Genomic DNA, 24,389 nt, shown 5'->3' on the forward strand with positions numbered 1-24,389 from the left:
TAGCTCACATGATCAATGATATCTAGTACAGTGGGCATTTCACATAGCCAGTTCTGTGTGTAAACGAGGGCCTTCACAGTTTTCGGTGACAATGAATTTCGAGAAGCATGCAACACACGACCTCCAGTGCTAAACGTAGACTTAAAGGTAACCATAGTGATAGGAATAGCTAGCAAATCTTGAGCTATTCCAGAAAAAATATGAAACTTGGTAGAAATGTTAATAACTAAAATACATCACTAGGTGTCTCGACATCTTCCATCAAATAGTGCTCAATCTCAAATCTACACTATATAATATTCCTCGATGCACGCCTTTGATGATACCGCTACACCAATGATGATGAAAGATCTACACCTCTGTAATCATAGGAAGATGTCAAGTTGATCGGGTGTGAGGATATATGGCTACCACTTGCTGGAGCAGGCTTACCACTATTGTTGTAATGGCTATATAAGTCATCAATATCCTTTCTCAGCTCTCTAATAAACTCTTCAGCCTTCTCTTTTCCGATGATGTCCATAACTCAAAATTCTATAATTTTCAACTTATATCGTGGGTCAAGAATTGCAGCCACAAATAATAATCTATTTATTTTCACAATATTCTCCAAATATTTATCATATTTTGATTTCATTCTCATAGCCACAGCAAATAATAATCCCTCAGTTTTAGCATGACTATGCTTCAAGTCGTCATGAATCCTCGAAAGCTCGTTGAAGTACAAGTTCGTAGTACAATATTTGGATCCAGATATCTACATAGTTGTATCATAAAACAATTTCAAAAAATCAACAAAACACTTCACATTGGCCCAATTAACTGCATTCGGCACACCGAGCCCATTTCTCCCCCCAGTAGACTCCATCAAAGCATACCTCAGGCCCCCATCCTCGGCCTCCATCTGCTGGAATGCTCTTTCGTACTTCTGCACCACTTCCAACATCATATATATTGAGTTCTATCGAGTTGAAATATCCAAGTCAAGTACAACATGACAGAATATGGAATCTGAAGCTATTTGACTATATCCTTAAACTTGCCAAGCCTTTAAGGGGAAGCTCTCACATATCTCACAATGTTGCGGACTTTGGTAATGAAATCATCAATCTTCTTCAACCCTCAGAAACTATGAGGTTGATGATATAAGCACAGCATCGAACATGTATAAAGTCTTTTCCACGAATGATATCATCTTTCACCGTCGTATTCCTCTTGAACCACTCAATTGCAGTATCATTGGTAGGGGTGCTACCCGCACCATACGGTGCTGGGTAGCCCCCTCCTCGCACCCCGTCCCGCATGGTGCGGGGGTGAGGTTTTCCCATCCACCCCACTAGGCAGGGTGTGGAGCGGATACCCACCCCGCCTCATTTTCACTTTAAATATAAATTACATTTTATTATATTTAAAAATTATTTTTAGATCCCAAAGTGATCAAAAATATATTTTTAGATCCAAATTGTAAATTTAAATTTTGTAATATAACTATAATTTAAAAATGATGTAATTTTTAAATTTTCTAGTGTATATTTTATGTAAGTTGTAGTGTAATAGTTTTAAACTATATAGTTTTTAAATTTGATAATGCATACTTTGTAAACAAGTCTAACCAATTGTAATATATATATATATATATTTATATATACATAATTTGTAAAATATAAAGATATATTTATATTTATATATATAAACATATATTTATGTTTTTGTATATATATAAATATTTATGTTTATATATATAATATTTATATATAGGGGGCGGGGCGGGGACACCCCCCGCCCCCACTAGGGGGACTAGATGCGGGGCGGGGCAAACAAGGGCGGGGTATCCGGGTGCAGGGCCCCGCTACCCACCCCTAGTCATTAGCACTAGCATTGTCAACTGTGACACATAAGACTTTTTTAATTCCCTAATCCAGAATTAAATCATTCATCATTGCACCAATGGATGCACTATTGTGATCAACAATTTCTTTAAATCCAATTATGCAACATCCACTCACTATTTATAAAGTGGGCTGTTATACACATATAGTCCACATTCTATATGGACGGCTATTTATTAGTGGGAAATGACACTCTCTGACCAATCTGACTAAAGATCTCATTCATTTCCGCTTTCTCTTTCACATGCCTCTTCAAACAATCTCGCATAATCATATACTATGAAGACATGGGAAAACGTGGCTCAAGAGTGTGTACAAATTTGTTGAAACCTTTTTTGTCAACTGTGGTAAAAGGCATCTCATTAGTAATGATCATCTCTACAAGTAGTTCCCACAACATTTTTTCGCTATATTGAGGGATCGTAAGCTTCTTAACATGCGTACCGGTACCATTAGTTGCCATTTGAGTTTCATAACTGAGCTTGGTTTGATTAGTGGCCGTCAATCTCTTCGCGATCTTATACCGCTGGCAACCATTAAGATGTACTGTTAATACATTGGTGTCTTACTTCTTCGAATGGCAACCACAAAGTTGCCCATAGTGGTAGCATCTTGCTTGCGGATTCTCACGATTACTAGGAATTTTAGTGAAATGTTCTCATGTCCATGACTGTTTTTTAGAAGCTTGTGGTGGTCGATCATGCTCATGCTCAATGGGCATCTCCTCTTCTTTATTGAACATATCCTTTTCTCCTTCTATATCTACTAGGAGTCGACTACTTGCACAGGAATTAGCTGCTCTAGATGTTAGTCTAGATGGGGTTCTAGGGGTGGAAGTACCCACCAGTGTAGGAGCACTGGCATCGTCTCCACAGACTCTACTTCCACTAGATCCCGCATTCATATTATTATTACAATCAAAGAAGCTGAAAAAATATAATGTAAATACTGTAAATAAAATTAGAGCAAAACCATCTACATAGGATACAATACAAATAACAAATTTGATGTTCCAAGTTAATAATTGTTCTATTTTTTATAATTAATAAAGATTATATATATATATGGGAAATCAGCTTCATTGTATTCTTGGGATGTCTATTGCCATAAAATAATGAGGAGCTGCTACCATTTTCAAACATGCAAAGTGGTGTATTCTTTCCTAGATTTTTCTACTTCCTAAAGACAAGAATTAATATATTGTTCAATGAGTTGGGAACAGGCTAATAACACACTAGTACAGTAGTAGTAGTAGTGGTAGTGCATTAATAAACTGCTAATAAAATGCATGGTGCCATGGATAGAAGCCCACTTGCAAAGACAAGTATAAGTCAAGAAAAAGCATAAAGTGTGGTACCGTGTGAAGAGAGAATTGATTCACCCAAAGCTGGATTATGTTTGGAGAAAGGCATAAGAAAAAGAAAGTATAAAGATTGTCAAAGAAACTTTACTTGGGATTCCCCTCTCCATGAAAATGAAAGAATACAATGTTGCATGCTCCAAACTTGAAGGAGATAACCAATTTCCAAATGATTTCGACCTGTTTTTATTTGTCCTATGAACACAATTACAACTTGGGTCCCCAAATTAATCATAATTCCTTCATTATCTAAAGAAAATTATTGTTCATAAAGATTACAGAAGGAGAATTACTATGACAAAATCAGCCCAACTTATGATTAAAGAGGTCATTCTGGGTGGGAAATATTGTCCCAAAATCAATTGAAGGTAGTACCCATGTTGACTTCTAGATGTTTGTCCCTGTTGGTCAATCATGCGTGCTAGTGTGACTAGTACTTTAAGGCCTCCAATATAATATATTGAGCTTTTACATATTTTAGGGATATTGGGCGTCCAAGACATGATTGGCTTCTATGAAATATTAAATCTATATATAAAAGCTTGAGAAAAATGAAATAGAAAAGTGGTTTGTATGGCTATATTATGTACTCCTTTAATTTGCAGCAATACACCAAACTCCATTAAAGAAGTATCCAAGTAACTTCTTAAAGAGCCATAAACAAGCATATACGTCAGATATAGCTACGACCACCAAGTTGTTCATATTTTTATGTTCAGGATGGCAACCACTTATACTTAAATAACACTACGTGTATTCACTAATTATCTCACGCACATCTATATATCTATATATATATAATAATTAAGGAAAATGATGCCGTAGAATTATTTACACAATTTTATACACATGGTTATATAAAAAAAATATTGTGATTTAGTAAAAAAAAGAGGTCTTTTATGAAGTTTTCTTGTGATTTGTTCTCAGTGACATTTTAACAAACACAGGCTGTTCACTGTCCAAAATCAAAAACTTCAACAAAGTTCATCACAACCATTTCCTCAATACAAAATCGCACATAATTATATAATCTATGCAATCCAAATTCTAAAATCAATAACCAACGTAAATAAGAAATAATAAAAATAATTCGGAGTAACTAAAATTCCTAAATTTAAAATCCTAAAAATTAAAATTACCAATTAGCGGCGGCGTGCGGCGTTTGAGTCTGTGAGAGACAAAGAGAGGAGAATCGTGACTCCTAATTGTGAGACACTGAGAGCAAGTAGAAAAAAGGAAGAAATGAAGAAGAAATAGAGAATGTCAAAAACGTTACTTATAGGTGATATCAAATGACGTTATTCCCATTTAAATGGAAACGGCATTGTTTAAAGTAGGAGTTAAAAAAACCACGTTTTGCATCTGGTTTTTTTTTTAATAGTCGGAGTTTTGAGTCCTACCAGACTCCGATTCCGACTCCAAACTCCACTTACAAAGTCAGAATTTTACTCTGAGCGGGTGTCGGTTGGAATTGGAGCTTTCAGAATTTTGCACACCCCTAATCCTCATGTCAAAGGTTGTGGAGTACAAGAAATTATGAGTTGAAAAGCAGCAATTCCTATGGTAATTTTAAGATTTAAGGCTCAGAACAAAGACCATAACTGCAAGCACAACATAAAAAAAGGTTTGGGAGATAAATCGAAAGTAGCCCTTTTCTTGCTTTTTTATTTGAGTCACATTTTGATGGCTATATTTCTCCAACCCTTCTACACAACACTTTCGACTTGAACTATACTCTAAAAAGTTGTCCATTACACGATGATGCTGGACTTGGGTCTCCATCAATGGTACCTTTTGTGTCAAAGAAGAAGAAGAAGAGCAAATTACAAATATCCCAAAACCATCACCAAATTGGGATCCCCAATTGACAAAATTGCATTCTCATTTATCTTCAGATGACTTAATTGTCAATAGTTGTAAGTTTTGCAGTATTTTGTAGTATGGTTATAATGGGGGTACTGAGCTTGTGTGAGGTAATTGCCAATGAACAGATAGAGCAGTACTGTAGTGAGATGAATTGAGCCCTTATAATTGACTTGAAAGGGGCAACAATTTTAGAGGCATAATTATTTATCATTGAGGGAAGTTAGACAGCTAAGTGCATGGATTTTCTTGCATTGGAAGGAACAAATAGTACTGGAAATCAAAAATCAGTAGCGGCAAGGAAATTTGGCCTCCAGGCGGAAGCAGTGAGCAAGGAAAGGTCCTTCCAGCCAAGCTTGAGCGTGCCATTGTCCTCCACCAATGTATAACCTTCAGAAGGAAACATGGCCAGGAGCAAGGTTGCCTGGGTGGCGGCATTCCCAGCCAAAGAAAGGCCCTTGAACCCACACTGCTGGAGCTTTTCCCTCCAGCTGTGGAACTTCACCTCTCCGCTTCTCGACGGCCCCCTGACCGCCAGCACGTTCCGAATCTCCCTGGATAGCAGCTGCTGCTCTACCACATGCCTCTCCTCGCTCTCCTCCCCGTAGCTACTTGCCCCTAACGAGTCGAAAAGCGCCGAGTAGTAGTGTATTGCCTCCACAAACCTTCCCAAGAAGGAGCCTGCATGACTCAGGTCTTGTTCTACCACTGTCACCACTTTTGGAGCCAACCTGATCATCAGCCAACAACGTTAATTACCCTTGGGTATCTGCAATATTCAAACAAAATTTTCTTTGACATAAATGGAAAGAAGAGAGAGGAGGGCCGGGGAAATACATGACAACAAGAACTACAAATAGCTATGTCGATTAATATAGTAATCTAATGTAAGTGGGAATCGTGAGTCAGGTAATTATATGTGCGATACCTCTGCAGAAGCCACAACGTATTGGTGTCTGAACCAGTTACATCATAAAGGGAATGTTGCAACCAGTGGACGGCGAGTGCTTCCCTCTTGCTGACATTCAGCCTCTCCGGATCTATGTTCCCGACCTTTTCCGCCAGAGGAACGAACTCAAATGGAAGTCCCAATTTGTCGGCGAAATCCGACAAGCGCTTGCCGGTAGCCTCGAGAGCATCCATGGAGGTGCCAAGGCCAGTGAGGCGCACATAAGGAGGTCCTCCAGGTCTAGAAGCAAGGATGTGAAAGAGGCCAGGCCACTGGAGCCCTTGCATGATGTCCAAATCTATAATGTGAACCCTCTCTTCCCTTTCAAATGCTTCTTGTATAGCTTGATTGGCCGTGAAATGGGAGAACTTCACCAGGGGGCTGATGCCGTTGAACACCTGGAAGGCCGAAGCCATCTTTTGGCTGTAGCTCTGGCTATGGGGTAGCGCCGCATATATTCCAAGGCACGAGCTCAGCAGTCTTGCGGACATTGCCTCTGAGAAGTATGCTGCCACCCGTTGCGCAGCCGTGCCAAAGGGCGTCGACAATTCGGAAATCTCCAGCAGCGTCATGTTCGCTTCCTCGAAATTATCTGCCGATACAGCTTCGGCGCATTGCAGGAGCAAGGTCAGAAGGTGTAAGCCCTCTTCGTCTCTCTTCTGCTGACGCATCTCTTCCTTCTTCTCCCTCGAATAGATTGCGACGCCATTACTAATACTTGTAGTGTTAGTAGCTGTCGGCGTTGTTTGCCTTTCAGTCTCCGCTGATGAAGAATTTTCCTGTTCTTGTTGTCCCTGCTTCTGCACTTGATTCAACGAAAGACGTGATGAAGCGCATGGTTGTTGCTGCTGCTGTTGACGGTGATGATTGTCGACGGCAGGCTCAGGAGAAGCGCTAGGCAGCGGTGCAATTCCCCGGTGCAAGTACAATTGATTTATTTGCTTGGGAGAAGAAAAATTACCAGAATCTAATTGATTGAACTTAATCCTCTCTGAAGAACCTTGCACCAGGCCGCCTTGCTGCTGCTGCTGCTGCTGAACCGCCGCACTTCTTCCCTCCGAGTAGATTGGCGAAGGGTCGGGTGGCGTCAGGGAGAGGAGCTTGTACTCAAGGAGGGCGGCGAGGTTGGGGTTACAAGGATAGATGATCTCTCTCACGTTTTGGATGAGCTGTGGAATTGAAACGTTGTTGGAGCTATGGATTAGATCTTTTATGATGCCGTCGATCCACGCTTTGGCGGAGCTATCTTCCGTCGAAGGAGTGACAGCAACGGCACCACTCCGGTTAGGAACGCTTCTGCTGATATTGCTGTGACTATTATTATTATTATTATTGTTTTGATAGCTCTCGGAAGGAAACGAGGGTAGGCCCGAGAACCCACAAACAGCAGGATCCTGGCTCAGGAGCTGATAATGCTGATGCTGCAGCGAGAGCCTCTCGTCGCCATGATCATGACTTAAGCTCGCAGGTGTAACACAAGATAGAACCCCACAAGAGCCCCCGCCTGAAATCGAAGTGGTCAAATTCGTGGAAGAATCTAGCAAAGTGGAGTAGTACTTGGTCTGTTTTGGACTTGGTTTGAGGAAAGCATCTCCCGAAGCAACACAAATATTGTTGCTAGCTGCCAACGCTGGGAAAGAGCCACCACCCATGGAAGACACAGCGGTGGTGCTTGTGGCATTAATACTTGAACAGGATAACCTCGTATAATCATTCTTGCCGGTGGTTGTGGCAAAGGTGGCCTGAACCTCCATCTCCATCTCAGAGGCCATCCTCTTCCTCAGTATCTTTCCGTTGGGCTGGCGATGCGGAAGACCACGATTGATCTGAGGCAGGTCCTCGCAGGTGCCGGCGTCGTCATTAATGGTGTTGGAGGCACTGGTCAAGGGTATTCGACCTTTGAAGATATTACTACGATCTCTATTTTCGTCGCTGCTACTGCCATTGACACCAACATCAAGCAAAGCACAACTAGCCATGGAGACAAATAACGGAAGGATGGAGGAAAAAAATAGAGGCTCTGGTGTTTTCTCGGCTAGAGGGAGAGGCTAGATTTTTATGTTGTAATAATAACACGAAAGGGGGCATTTCAGGGTTATGCTACACAACATCCCAACACCCCAACATCCCAGCTATTTTTTAATTTTTATTATTTTATTTTTTATCAAATATTTAATATATAAATAATAAATAAAATAATTAAATTAATTCAAAAAAAATAAATTCAAAAAAAAATATTAAAAAAATATTAAAAAATAAAAAAAGAGTGGGGTGTTGGGAGTGATGGGAAGATTTATTCTTTCACATTTGAGTTGCCTGAGATGAGAAGAGCATCCCCATGCAGATATCTATGCAGGATATAGGGACAGCCGCTACCTCTGGGATTCCTCTCTCTCTCTCTCTCAACTTTCAACCTAGCACGAGCTCCCATGTTCTTTCAATCTTTTTTATTTTCTTGCACTTTTCCATTAATGATAATATAAGTACGCTTAGGCCTTTCTGTTGGATGCGTCTGTTTTCTCATAACCGAGGAAGAAAAAAAGGTGTTGGGGGTGGGTGGGGAAGCAAGCCTGGTGTCGCCGAAGCCTTGCTTTTGGATGCTTCTGTGTTTTTCATAATCGAGAAGAAAAAGGTAAGGGGCATGTGGGGAAGCGAGCCTGGAGTTTGGACTTTGTTTGTTTGAAGTTTTGGACTTTGAGCAGGGGGGCACTCCTTTTGCTAAGATATTGCCATATACAAGCTACAAAGATCGGATGGACAGATCTAGGACTGAAACTGGCAGCACACAGGAAAAATAAATAACGATTGGCTCAAAAAGAGCACATTTACGAGGGAAAAGTGGGTTGATATTTTTGGAAGACTAGAAAAAATTAAATACTGTGCAAAAGTTTTGGTTTTTTAGAAAAGCTGGAAGTCTTTTCGTTCTCTCAGGATCTATCTTTCTGCAACTTCAAAAAATACATCCCTCCCTCTCTCCTCTACTCACTTTTACATATGAAAAATATTACATATAATTATTTTTATATATTTTATTAATATAATTAATTAAATTAATTTTTTTAATATACAATTAATTATATCATTAAAATGTATAAAAAAATATATAAAAATAATTACACTTAACATTTTTATTTACAGATTAATTCGTACCATTTTTCACAATTCGAAAAGAAATACAAATACATATAGCATAGATCCCATTAATATATAGTCAGATTTTTCACCTACTGTGTCTTTATTTTATTCTGGTCCTCTGCCAAACACTTGCAGAGGTTTGTGTACGTTGCAACACGTGAGAGAGAGACTCATCGAGTGCTCCTCCCAAGATACGTCCGACCGATGAACACGGGGAGATCTCATCGACCATACAAGTCCCTTTCAGTTCTCTGCTTCCTGATTGATTATTTTCACCTTTTCTCTCCATTTTTTTACACGCTTGATCGGGAAAAAGGTTGGGAGATCTGCATGGGCTATACACGTTTCAGCTAATTCTCCCTTTCATGTCCCCTTCTCACTCACTGCTTCATGATGAGCTCATCTCTTTTTCTGGGTGAAAACCTGCAAATCCCCCCATCCCCACTTTCATGCCCCATGCCTTCTTTGTTTCTTTTTCCTCTTTTTTCCCAATCTAAACGAAAACGAAAAGGAAAGAACAAGAAAGTTTTGCAGTTCTTTTCAGTAGTACAGATAAAATAATAGTTGTTGGGAGGTTTTTACTGATAATAGCTAGCTATATTGGTGAATTCAATACTGTCATACTGCAATATACATACAAAGTTCCAGACTACCAAATTGGATGGACAGAGGAAACGATAAAGAAAGAAAGATCACAGTTTACGAGGAAAGAAAAGAGATCGAGTTGAAGTTTTTGTCAAAAAGGGTGGGAGAATATAAAAAATAAAAGATACACATGAGAGTACGTAGAGGGTTTTTGGCGTGTAGAAAGTTGGATTCGTCCTTTCAGTATCTCTTTCCTCTATCCCTAGCTCCATTTTCTCTAACAAGTCACACAAGTCTGTCAACGCACACATTAATTATGATAAAAGGAAAAGAAAAGAGAATATTCATGCAGAAGCGATTCTTTGTATTTGATAGGAAAAAGACGGAAGATGTCGTACCAAAAGCTCGAGCTTGTATGCAATAAAACAACTGTATCGGTACAAAGGAGTGGTTTCGGTGCACATATATATGCCTAGCTTTGAACATACATGTTCATCTTTACGTGTAAAATCATGTTTCCATGAGTGCATGCGGCCTGTCTTTTTGACTCAGATATTCCATAACTAAATGTGTGTGTATATATAGTTCTGGCCTTTGTCTCGAAATGCGATTGTTGTTTAGCTCTTGATATTGAATCTCTTAATCATGTGCTATTCTCAAGTGACAGCAAGTTCGCTCTCGAGATGAACATGACTCTCTTTAATTTATATAAATATATATATATATATATATATATATAAATATTTATAGCAGCTTTTGCTTTTATGGCGATGCATGGCACGAAGTCTTGGGCTAAGGTGTGTACATTGAAGATGGTTTAAAAATCTATCTGTGCTAAATTGTAATATCGGGAGGTCGCCGGAGGTGGAGATCTTTGATTCCGAACTTATAATCAATCCATAGCGGAAGGAGACAGGATGCATACATATATATATATATATATATATATAAATATATATATAATATATGTAACTGCCTGGAAAGTGAGGGAGATAATTTGGGAGGAGAACATGCAGATTAGAGTTTTCCAGATAAGCAACACATGATCATATACCGATCGATCGAGAAGTTAATCAAGCAACGGATCATGTCTTTGCCAATTGCCAAACAAGGAATTACAAATTACATATACATAGGGTTCCACGAGCGTATATATTTGGCGTAACTGGAATTAGTAATGCAACTATGAAGAGATTTTATAAAAATAAATTTATAAACTGATATAATTTTATATAATATGTTAGATCTATTTTATAATAAAAATTAAAAGTATCCATTCAAGTCACGCCAGTTTATGAATTTACTTTTATGAGATTTTTTGTAACTAAAATATTTTCCTAACAGAAATTTTTCAAAGAAGTGAGATATAATTTTAAATGTAGATAAAGCTTGGCTTTAATAGTTACATTTTAAGTAATTACTCATTTTTATTATAAATATGTTGGATTGTAATCTTAGCACCTTAGGTTTTTCTTTACTCTGGTTTATGATCTCACAACAAGATAAATGAATATTGTTGTTTGTGGCAAGTAAAATTGCCGTAAAGAATTTTGTTACATATAAGTAAAGTCATGTACTAATATACTTATTAATACAGATTCTTTCATATTCAAATTTAAATTAGTATTTTTTTCAATAAAATTTACTTTTTAACTAATCACATTAGACCAATGCATATATTGGTGTGCAGTTATACTTACAATTAGATTTTTCCTTATTTTCAAATTAAAAAGTTTGTCCATTTAACTTTACATGGACTGAGATCTCCATACTTTATAAATATATATATATATATATATATATAAATTATTGAACTTAGATTTTAATCCATAAGTACCTAACTTATCTAATAAAATAAAATTGAGTAATTAACTATTAATATTATAAACTTATAATTAATTAAATAAATTTTTTTAATTTAAAAATAATATACTAATCAAATAAATCATAAATAGGTTGAAAGTTTTTCGATGTAAAAATGAACTATTTTCAAATTAAAAAAAAAAAAGAAGATTTTATTAATAAATAATTAAAATTTAAACAAACAAAATTTTGAATATTCAATACATAACTTACTCGAATTGATTATCGCCGCAACCTCGGTAACCCAAAAGTAAAAATAAAAAAAAAATAATTCAGTATGCTGTAGTATCCCAATACAATAATATTAAAACACGTATTTGATTGATTGATTTGACAAAAACGATCCATTTTCCATCGGATTAGTTGGACATTCTATTTTTATTTATGTGTATGCTTCCAATCATTTATGCAATTATTGTCCGGTTATTAATTATTACAAAATGATTTAGTCATCGCCCTAGTGCTAACTTTTTTATTTTTTTATTTTATAATTAAAAAAATAGTTTTTAATAATGTCGTGAATTTTTTTAAAAAATATATGTAAAAAATAAATTATCCATTAATTATATATAGATAATTCGTTATCTTTGTTTGTCCTTAATTATATTTTCTATAGATAGATCAGAACAGTAAAAAGAAAAAGAAAATAGAGTAATAATATTACTCAAGTGGAAAGAACGGCTCTCGTAGCCCAATTGGATGAAGACTAGAAGCTCGGAGTTTGTGTTTTTATTTGGGAAAATAATAAAATAATATTATTTTATTTGTATTCTTGGTAACTACTAAAATATCAAAATATAGGCCTTTTGATTTTTGGATTGTAAGCCTATTATGTCTTCATCAGTTTAATCTAATTTTAAGTTGAGTTTAATATCTAAATACTCAACTCTTAAATCATCAAATTTATCTTTATTCAAAACTTTTTTATATGTAAGATTCACAACTTTTTTAACTAATAAATTTTTACATGCAGGACCTACAATCTTTTTCAACTTCATATAAATACATCTAAACTCATCTTAACATCCAAATACATCTAAATTTATTTTAGGTGAGTCCCATAAAATTCACTCCATTATCTCACCTTATTAATATTCATAAAGAACTCAATTCATTTCAATTTAGCTTAACATTCAAATGGATCCTTATTCTTTTGTAATTCAAAAAACTATCAAAAGGAAAATTTATTTGCGTACTCACAATCAGTGGTGGATCCTCCCGCCCCCACAAAAAAAACCCCCAAAATTTTTTCAAAATTAATTTAAAATAACCCATAAATTTTATTCATAATTTCATGTATATAGAAATTGGTCCCCCAAAATAAATTTATAATTTCCTTATTCTCATGTACTTTTTAAAATTTTGTAAAATTTTCATATACATAGAAATGTCTTTCTCTAATCTTTTTCCTATAACTCATAGATTTTGTATAATTTCTATATAATATCTATTTTCTAATATGTGGCCACACTAAAATTAAATTAAAATTAATATTAGGAGAAATAATAAATTATTAGCATTGACCCTAAAGTTTTTTATTATACAATATTAAATTTCTTAATATAGAATCTAAAGTGAAAATACTAGAAAAATCATTTAAGATTGATAATTTATATGAAAAGTAGTGGAGATAATTTATTCTCTAAACTTCATTGAGAAAGGAAAAATTTATTTAAGATCTCAATTGTAATAGTTTATACTTAATGTGACACCAAAATAGATAGATTTTATACGAAACTTGATAAACTAGTTTAGGTATTAAAATGAAAGATAGCATTATAAAAGATTACTTTATAGTTTGTACGAAGAAAATAATTTTTAAATATTTCATATTTAAAAAATAATAATGAATGAATATTATTTTATGAAATATTGTCGTCAAAAATCTAAAATAAACATTAAGTTGTGTTTTTAAAGTTTTATTTATATGTTATTTGGAAAATTATTGAGATTTAATTCTAGATATGATTTATAATGTTGTAATTTTTTTTATTTTATAGAAACATTTCGTGCGATAGAAAAGTTGGCCCCAAAAAAAATTTGTTGGTTCCACCACTGCTCACAATAAGTAGCATTTGTTAGTTCCTAGTTCCTAAAACTATAATGATGAGTTATATTGATTAAATTGAAGAAACCTCATTTGAAGTTTTACTCGGGCTTGGATTCATATTTGTGCATTTTTTGAGATTGCGATATTTTTTATTGTTTTAAAAAGTGTTTTCATTTCGTTTTTTGGCATATATAAACTAGAATCACACTCTATTCCTATAAGTAGTACTCAATCGACTACAAGAATTATAGGCTTTTCCGGCGAAATAATATAGCCGGAAAAAGATAATAAGTAGCCGGAAATAAATAATTCTGGCTTAATTTTTATCGCCGAACGGTAGCCGCTATTGACTAGCGCCAGAAAGAAAATTCCGGCTTGTTTTTACTGTTATCGACAATGCCTTTTACCGGCGGCCAAATCTCGCCGCAATAGGTACACAAAGTAGCCGGAAATAATATGCACAGATATTCAATTTTATCGCCAGTATAATTGATATTTTACGGCGATAATATGTTGCCGCAGGAAAACTTTATTGGTTACATGATTAATATCTGAAATTGAATTGTTGTGGCTGTTTTGTGTCGCCGGTAAATGTCACTCTCAAAAGGAATCAGAAATCTTTCACGGCTACAATACGCACCGCCGTAATAAAATATTTCACCATTAGAATTAGCTTTTAGGCAGCAATAATCATGGCTACTTTTAACGCCAGAATTAATTTATGGTGGCAGGCATGCAGTGTAAAAGTGAATTTTGCTTTTTTATTAGAAATGGGTAGCCGGAAAAAATTATCTTCTTGCAGTACCCTATATAATATCATAAAATAAACGCCTGCTGATTACTTATAATTAGGGACCGATACAATCAGGAAATAAAGCATAATATCATCACATTCATTCAAATTGATAATTTCATCGTGCATTGATAATTCTATAATCAATATCCAATACAATATTCACTCCCCATCAACACAATAACACTCTTGATGATCAACTATCTATATATCCAAAATACATCCAGGTTCTTCTAATTAACTTATACACATGCCAACATTATAGGTCTGCTGATCATATATATATAAATTAATGTCATAACTCATCTTTCTAACCAGTGTTCCTAAGAGCAAGCCTTCAAACATTGGCATGCTGATGTAGTGTCAATCTGGGAAGCTATGTCCATCCACTTTTGAAATTCACAGCTCTTTACAAACCAGTTTTCCTCTTTACAGCTTGGCAAACAATCAAGCTCTTTACAGGTCCACTTTATCAGAAATTATGGCATCACAAATTCCTACGTACAGATGATATATAAACAGTTGATGAGTGATATTAACAATCAGTATATATAACTAACAATCTGTAATTAAAAAGGAAGCTATAGAAGGTGATATCTATTGCAATTACAAGATGTAAACAGTTGTAATTAATCAGCATCTTACGTACATACCAATCACCATAACCAGACAACTAATAGAAATGTAGATATTTTCAAACTAAATACTAATATAGACAATCAATGACTGCTTTTATTATTTGGTAAATGGATAGTGGGTACATATAGATGGGCCAACCTAACTAATACTATATACTCATTCATGCATAACCAGATATACATACATATATATATATGCATTAACAAAAAACACATTTTAAGTCCTAGGTCCAATGCCAAAATTTGCATTCAAATAACTTACCTTTAAACATGCATCCTGGCCTACCAATTCAGTGCTCCTCATTCAGGACATCTGTATATACAAATCTAGCTGATCGATCATGTTGTCTAATCTATTGTCATCAAAGTCCTTTGTACCAACGAGTGTCATCATGACAAGGGAATATGAATATTCCAATATATATATATATATATATATATTTATATATATCTATATAAAAGAGGCTAAGGATTGTTCACATGATTGATGCAACTCATATGCAGGGTCTGATCTCATTTCCAGGGCCTCATTTCTTCCTGCTGCCAACATCTCCAAAAAACTCTTACAAAAAATCATTCCAACCTCATTTCTTCTTGCTGCCCACAGCTCCAAAAAACCATTACAAAAGATCATTCCATGTCCCACAATCTGACAAGCATCAACAAAATGTTAGCATATATTCCTATGATTGTTTTATATTATATTACACTGAATGTAATCTTCTTACCCAAAATCACAAAAAACTTATCTTTAATAAAAAAGCTAGCCATGCAGGTTCCTAAGTCTCTCTATGAGACTCGCCTTGGTTCTGCCTCTCTGACATATATGCATTCATAAACTTGTCGTATTCTTGTTGCCGCTCCAAAATTACTTCAACATTCCCCCTTAATTCATCAAGCTGCCTCTTATAGTACTCAGCATCTTTCTCATGCCTCGCGGCAGTTGCTGATAATTCAGCAACTCGTTCATTTGTGCGTTGTCTAGAAGACTCGGGAATGACCATCTCGCTCAGTCCCCTTGCATATCCTGACCTATGGCCTAGGACCTCCCTAAATACTTCTGCAGCTGCCTCCTTAGTCCGCTTCTCAGGCTCAAGTTCAGACATCTTGGCTGCCATCTTGTTCTAATCAACACCATTAAATCACACTTTGGGTTAAAGAACTTTGTACAATACAATTTGATACATTTCATAGCAAAATAGGAAACACACTCACATGCATTTCTTCCATCATGGGAGTCACAAATGTCCCCTTCTTCTTTGACCACCTCACCTCTTTGAAAAAATCAACCAAATTATCACCATCATTCTCTGACTACAACCAGAACCAGCTTGCATTAATTAAACTAATCAATAACAAATGCAACGTTTATACCAACTTTTAATTTTACAAACCACTATCTAATTCTTACCCTCATTTCCAGTAGCCGCACAAATGAGGTTCTTCCAGTTGTGTGGTTAGTTTGTTGCTTTTCCCTATTACATTTATTTCGCTCAGATATCATCTGCAACTCATAAAATAATTTTGAATAATGAGGAAGACACACATCCAGAAGCAGGATATAAAACTATAACTAATCCATTAATCATCACATTATGACCAATATTAACTTTATTCTTTAGGGGACTTACCTTAAACCCCTCACTTGACCATCTACTGCATAACTTCACCCAATTTTCTGGGCTCACCAAATGGGGGCCATTGGCTAGCGCTTCTTCATTAGTCGCATACTGCTTGTATCTTTTATGCAGATCATACCGAATGTGATTGAACCTCTTCCTCAAAGCCTTCATTACTGTGTCGCAATGATTTTTCTTTGTCCAATCTAGGATAAAGTCAGCCTAGAGACAAACAACTTTTATCTATTAATGTTCATTACTAGAAATTAACATTTAAATTAACAACCTCAAATCCAGAAATTAAATTGGAACATGCATGTAGTTGGTGTTGTATTACCCGAACATGACTAATCAACTCTTGCTGTTCATTTTCTGGTACATCATGCCAACTAGGATGACTCAAGTCGCCATGGTGCTTCAATATCCAAGTAACCCTCGTTGTAAACACAACATAGTTTTCACAGCAAGGTGAAGTCTCACCATCATTTATCTTCAATGTTATCTTCCCATGCTTGCGAAGCTTCTCAAACTCCGTACTCTTAGCTGGTCCACGCCCACGTTTTCGAGTAGGCGGTCCTAACATATATATAATAAGCCACTATATTAATTGACACCTTTGCCCAATCAAATATCTCACCAACTTATTTGAACCAAATTAACAAATGTGTATAGGCAAAAAATTAAATAAACCATCACCATTCGTGTTTCCAGGTGAATCAACATCTGGTGGGGAATAGGGTTCTATACTCGGGACGTCATCCGCTTGTTGGGTTGAGTTGTCCGAGCTTAAATTTCCATCATCTCTAAGATTGAGGGCAGCAATAGGTGTTGTATTTCTTGCTTCAGTTGTGCCTTCTAATCTACGTCGTGTTCTGCCTCTACCAATTAGTGGCATGTTCTACAAGTTGATATAAATATTTGTTATTAACTACTAAGCTATCAATTTGTAGAAATACTGCAAATTTAGAGCATTTAGGGCACCATCTAAGGTGCAAGGCACAACAATAGGAGGTAAGAATTAAAGTCGCTATACTCAAAGCCTGAAACAACATGGAGTCAAGATTTAACCTTTATAGCAAAATTAAAATTTAATGACAAGTAGAAGCATTTAAAAATGTTATATATTTTTGGTATATATGTACGTATATGGCCTTAGTGAGGAGCAACTATATAAGTCTATCGGTGATGATCATTATGTAAACACAAATTATCTACAAGTATTTATAAAACAGGATCTTTAGTGCTGCACAGAATGATATAGAATACAACATCAAATTCATGAAAATCTGAATATGGAGTTACCATATACTAATATTTCTAATATATATAAGAACCACACGCCACATCATAGCACTTTTTATGACAAATTAACTACAAATATTTATAAAACAACATCTAAAAAGTTGTATGGCACACAAACTGCTCAATCCTAATGTGAGAATGATGGTGAAGTACTCAGATCCCAACCTAGCACTTTGTTAGAAATAGTTTTAAATATCTCAGAAAATCACTACCTCAAATTTGCCCAACAAATCACTATAAACTAACAAATAAGTTGAAAGAGAAAATACAATAACTATTTCAAACAAAAAATGAAGAGACAATAACCCCCTATAGACTAACCTGACGTGAAAGAGACCCAGAAAATTACCCTATCATAAAGCAATATAAATTAACCTCCTCGTCTGGGAAAAACCCTCACTCGACAACAAGGATCAGGACTTCAGCTTCAAATTTGCAGCTTAAGCCTGGGCTTTTGTATTGAACCTACCAGGCTCTAATTGATCAGCTCCTGCATAGCAAAGTGACCAAAAATTATCGCTCCAAAGATTTAGGTCATCTCATGTTTGGGAACTAAAAGTTTGGAGAGATATGGAGCTGTGAACTAAGTACACGGCCTGCTGAAAGGAAGCAAAATATCCCTCTCCTGCTGTCTCGATCTCCTACATGCATTGGGACTTTAAATCTGAAAAGTGGAAAAATTACCCACTTGTCCCCCAATCTTGTTACTTCCCGCCCAACTAAATAAAGCCCATCCCGCCAGATTTTTGTCCTCAACACTTAAAAGGAATATCTTCTTTTCTTTTATGCCATTTTATTTACTTTTCTACTTGTTATAAATTTATGTCCAAGTTCAATCCATGGGTATTCGAACCATGCATGTGCTATACAGATAACTTCCAAAATCCAAAATTGGCATATGATCACTGCAATAATATCCGTTTATATATTCTTATCAAAAAATAATAATAATATCCATTTATATATATAACCTTTAATCATTCATTTTGCACCAGATTTTGTATCCATCATGAAATATAAAAATTATTATTATGTAGGCAGCAAAGGGTTATCTTTTTAAAAAATGCTGGGTTATAAAATTGGCCATGATTATGACTATTTCAGACCATTTCAAGAATTTGACCTGTGCATGTCATGTTCAAATTATTTTTTTATTCCATCAATATCTCCTCTTCATTTAGCTAATAAGTTAAATACAGATAGCAACCCTGCCTTTTTATGCCATTTGACAAATATCATCTGAATGATTTTTTTTTAGAATTTATGATAGCTAAGCAGTAGCTATAGCTTCTCTCATTTGCTTAACACACCTAAAACTTGTATGGAAGAATTTATCCATCATGATTGATGAGCCGCTGGTGACTCCATCAAGCTATGTGGATTTGAGTCTTGAACAGACTCTATCTAGTCATAACCTGAAAAAAAAAAATTAGAAATCACTAACTATATTTAATACTCAATAAAATAAGTCAAGAGAAGGAAGAACACCCTATAGCAGTAGCTAAAACAGTGTTTGTTGCTTACCTCAATAATTACAACAAACACTATGTCCACATGAAAATCGCCCAGGATGTATTCAGCTCCAACATTCAAGTATACAGGATCAGCAGCATGTCCCCTGTATAGTTCATTTGAAAATTTACTCAAAGTAACACCCTATCTTTACCATAGAATGGAATTTTAATAATCCTGCTATTTAGGTAGGTACAAGAATAAACAAACCAGGGTAGAATATATTTACCTTGTCAATTTCCATCATTAGAAACAGTAGATATTTGCTGCTATTTTAAACTTGTTTCAAGAGCTGAACAATGCTTTCTTTGGCATAGCACTAAACCATATCTACCACTGGGCTAGTTTGTATCTTCATCTATTGAGAGATTATCATCATCTGTTGAGGGATTATCTCCTTCCGTGCTTCCCTCGTGGTCGGCACTGTAAGCCGAACTGGTATCGTTGTTATCATCATTGATAAAAGTATGATCATCATTGTTGCGATTAGCATCCCCCATGATTGACGCATCAATCTGAGTAGCCTCAACATCGAGCCTGTGCATTGGAGTAACAATACCACCGTCATCGAATTGGACCGAGACATATGCAGCAGATGAATTATCCTCTTGGTATGCATCAACATCACTAGCCTCGGATGCATCATCATTAGAATCAGGTGCTTGTGGAATGTCATATACATTTCTATTTGTAACCTTTTGCACGACATACCAATTACCAGTGAGGCTACTATTTTTTAGGTAAAACACTTGTAAAGCTTGACACGCCAAAACAAATGGCTCATCCTTATAAAACGTTCGGGACATATTCACACTCGTTAGATGATCGCCCACATGAATCCCTCGTCTGGGATCAGAGATGTCAAACCATTCACATCTAAATACATACACACGACGCCATCCCATGTAACGAAATTCCAGAATGTCTATTAGTACACCATAGAACTCGACACTTTGGGTGCCTAGTTCACCCATAACTAGGACACCTAAATTTTGGGTTCGTCGATGTTCTTCACGTTGCCTCGTGTGAAACCGTATGCCATTTATGATGCAACCAGAATAGGATGCAACCCAAGGATCAGGACCACACGCTAGAGCATATAAATCCTCCGAGACTTCACCAGGATTGGAAACACACAGATTTTGAATCTACCACATGTTGCAACAAGGAACATCATCAAACAACAACTTTTGACTATTGATAAAACAAAATACATGCATGAAAAATGTTTGGATTGGTATTATAAACTTGCATGACATACACGTGTCTTGAACCAACTTGGAAATTGCGCAGCATGCATACAGTCAACATTATCTGAATAATCTTCACTAATTTGCATATAATGCTCACTGTAGAAAAGTTGAGGTACAGTTAATAAGATAGACAAAAATAATGGTACAATTGAAATAATATACATGGGTTAGTAGTTGAAGTAACTTACTTGAGGTATTGCCCAATCTCTTCGCAATTGTTAAGCACATACCAATTGGCTTTTACGAAAAGCTGCTTGTCAAGTTGGTGACGTGATGCGCCACCCATGGGTCGTACCTTCTGTCTAAAAATCCGTAAGCCATCTTGTACACCATGTTCTCCGCCATCAAAGTTCCGTTCTTGTGGATTTAGCCTAGTTTCAACATCGTGGAGATACATGGAGCAAAAATTTAAGCATTCTACATGGATATACGCCTCTGCTATTGACCCTTCTGGGCGAGCCTTATTCTTAACATACTTCTTAAATTTGCCCAAATACCTCTCGAATGGGTACATCCACCTATATTGAACTGGTCCCGCAAGCAAGGCCTCACGTGGCAAATGGTAGGCTAAGTGGACCATTACATCAAAGAAGCTAGGTGGAAATATCATCTCAAGCTTGCACAAAATGATAGCGATATCAGCCTGAAGCCTTTCTAAGACATCAACTTTACACGTTCTAGCACACAACTCTTTGAAAAAAGTGCTGAATTCAGTCAGTGCCAATCGTATATCTTGTCGTAGGTATCCAGAAATTGCAACAGGAAGTAATCTTTGCATGAAGATATGGCAATCATGACTTTTCATACCAGAGATTTTACAATCAACAACACTAACACATCTCGCAATATTAGAAGCAAAGCCATCAGGAAATTTAACATCATGCAACCAATTACAGAAACCTGTCCGCTCAACTCCATACAAGGTAAAACATGCATGTGGCATAGTGATGCGCTGTCCATCTTGATTTAGTTGTAATTCCTTCCTTATATTAAGATTGGAAAGGTCACGGCGTGCGTTGACATGATCTTTAGTTTTTCCGGTTATGTTCATCAATGTTCCCAAAATGTTGTCACATATGTTCTTTTCAATGTGCATAACATCTAGATTATGTCTAATCTTTAGCCGAGACCAATATGGCAATTGAAAAAATATACTTTTTTTCGTCCAATTCAACCCCTCAGTGGTACGTTTTCTTTTTTTTATTTGCTTTTCCAAAATCAGCATTGAAGGGAATATTTTGTATCTCATTGATGATATCTTCAGCTGCCAAGTGTGCAGGTGGTTCACGATGTTCTACACTGCCATTAAAAATACTCTTCTTTTTTCTCCAATTGTGACCCGATGGCAGGAATCGACGATGACCCATATAACAATGCTTTCGGCTCTATGTCAACCACATCGAATCTGTTTCTTGCCTACACGATGGACATGCCATTTTTCCCTTAGTGCTCCAACCAGAAAGGTTACCGTATGCAGGAAAATCGTTAATTGTCCAAAATAAAGTTGCATGTAATCGGAACGTCTGAGCTGTCATAGCATCGTAAGTATCAACACCATTTTTCCATAAATCAATTAGTTCATCTATTAGAGGTTGCAAGTAAACATCGATCTCATTGCCTGGTGACCTCGGTCCGGGAATCAGGAGTGAAGTCATGAAAAATTGATCTTTCGTGCATAACCACGGGGGCAAGTTGTAAGGGACAAGTATAACTAGCCATATACTATATGGTTTACTCAAATTATTAAATGGGTTGAAACCGTCACTAGCTAGACCAAGCCTAACATTGCGGCTATCTTGAGCAAACCAAGAATATTGTTGATCAAATGCCTTCCAGACCTCAGAGTCAGCAGGATGTCTTAGAACACCATGCTCATTCATGCGCTGGTCTCTATGCCATCTCATTTCAGCTACTATTTTTTGGGACATAAACAGTCTTTGTAATCTTGGCTTCAGTGGGAAATGTCGCAGGACCTTCTGAGGAATACTTTTTTGCTTACTTTTGCTAAATATCCACCTTGACACCTTACATTTTGGGCACTCTTCTTTATCTACATTTTCTTTCCAATAAAGAATGCAATCATTCGGACAAGCATGGATTTTGGTGTAAGTAAAGCCCAACCCTCGTAACAAGCTACGTGACTCTTGATATGAGTTAGGCAAAAGGGCATTGGGAAAAGCTGATTTCAATAATTGTAGAAGCATGTCGAACGACTTCACACTCCAACCACCCAATGTCTTAATGTGCAACAACTTGACAAGAAATGAAAGTTTTGAATACTTTGTACAACCTTCATAAAGAGGACGACGTGCGTCAACCAACAACTGATCGAAAGATTTGGTTGACTCAGGTTCGACTGAGGTTGTACCCCCACCATTGAATGACTCGTTTGAAGGCACACCACTAAATCTGCCAGCCTGAATGTCTTCTAACATAATATCAACGTCATCAATGTATTGATCATCATGTGGGGAATCGTGAAGATTATCATCATCACTTAAAGATAAATATTCCTCATCGCCGTGAAATATCCACACTGTGTAATTTTTATCAATACCCCTAATGAACAAATGTCTTTCGACCTCACTAAAAGGTAAGAAATAATTATTCGAGCATAGGGTACATGGACAACGAATTTCATCACTACCGTTAGCATGAGATCGGGCCAAAGTAATGAATTCTTTAACGCCATTGGCATATTCGCTAGACCTAAGTCTATCAGTGATTAGCATCCAACTTTTGTCCATCTACAAAAGCCGTACATATATGTCAAAGAAAAGAATAGGCAAAAAATGCAACTCAATGCCAAGTACTTAGAATATATATTTTACCAAAATCTTAGCATTTTAAATTTATTTATACCATCATGCCGCAATTTCAAAATTTTATTTGTTTATTCATTTAATATAATTTAGTTTAATTTAATGTTTCTATTGTGCAAAGAGCATGGACACTTGCAAAAATATAACCCATCTAAAGACCTCTTGGACATGGCTAGAACTTTACAGTTGTATAAATCAATGCTATGCATGTTTGACAAGATTGGTTTTTCACCAACTAAGCTGCTAAAGAACCAAAAAGAGCAACTTTAGCTAATATGGTTGGAAGAAGAACCCACCTAATCAAGAACAAGCAACATTTACCTTGCATCCCTAAACCAAATCACAAGACAAAGTCAAAACATATATGATAATAGCGAGTGCATCAACATATTTAAGTGGTGATTTGGCCAATAAATCTACAACCTTGATTTACTCACATTATCTTAATCTGAACAATACTTAGTACCATATAGCTTGACACAAAATTGTGCTACATGTGCCATATATTATATTGTTTACTATAATTTTAGATTTGAATTTTAGTATAGATTTCAGGTTATATTTTTTTATAACTCTCAGCTAATCTTATGCAAGGAGGCAAGTGTTAATCCATTAAATAAACTCTTCCTGCTCAGTAGCCTTATGATATGTGATTAACATCTCATGATTTATACAGGGGATTGAATCCTCATACTCCTAAGTCGCTTATCAAATGAATAATACAACCCAACAAGTCCACTTATTTGCCTTTTATTT

The 24,389-nt window shown here is 36.0% G+C and overlaps 2 protein-coding genes across 2 annotated transcripts; both read right to left on the bottom strand.

Moving 5' to 3' along the window:
- Positions 1 to 5,257: 5,257 nt before the first annotated feature.
- On the bottom strand, positions 5,258 to 8,778 carry LOC122306051 (protein SCARECROW-like). Its single transcript, XM_043118391.1, has 3 exons — positions 8,366 to 8,778; positions 6,041 to 8,153; positions 5,258 to 5,843 (listed from the first exon to the last, which is right to left on the bottom strand). Exons 2-3 carry the CDS (start codon positions 8,038 to 8,040, stop codon positions 5,393 to 5,395), a joined length of 2,451 nt encoding a protein of 816 aa, XP_042974325.1. The 5' UTR covers positions 8,041 to 8,153; positions 8,366 to 8,778; the 3' UTR covers positions 5,258 to 5,392.
- A 13,418-nt stretch (positions 8,779 to 22,196) lies between these two features.
- Positions 22,197 to 23,558, bottom strand: LOC122306541. Its single transcript, XM_043118966.1, has one exon. It carries the CDS (start codon positions 23,556 to 23,558, stop codon positions 22,197 to 22,199), a length of 1,362 nt encoding a protein of 453 aa, XP_042974900.1.
- Between the last annotated feature and the right edge of the window lie 831 nt (positions 23,559 to 24,389).

The sequence above is a fragment of the Carya illinoinensis genome, chromosome 4, assembly GCF_018687715.1.
Source record: "Carya illinoinensis cultivar Pawnee chromosome 4, C.illinoinensisPawnee_v1, whole genome shotgun sequence".
Lineage (NCBI taxonomy): Eukaryota > Viridiplantae > Streptophyta > Magnoliopsida > Fagales > Juglandaceae > Carya > Carya illinoinensis.

Excerpts from the sequence above, each read along its gene's own strand:
- LOC122306051 (XM_043118391.1), bottom strand. The coding sequence starts at position 8,040 with ATGGCTAGTTGTGCTTTGCTTGATGTTGGTGTCAATGGCAGTAGCAGC. Across the intron at positions 5,844-6,040 it reads ACGTTGTGGCTTCTGCAGAG|GTTGGCTCCAAAAGTGGTGA; the intron begins GTATCGCACATA and ends GCTGATGATCAG.
- LOC122306541 (XM_043118966.1), bottom strand. The coding sequence starts at position 23,558 with ATGGACAAAAGTTGGATGCTAATCACTGATAGACTTAGGTCTAGCGAA.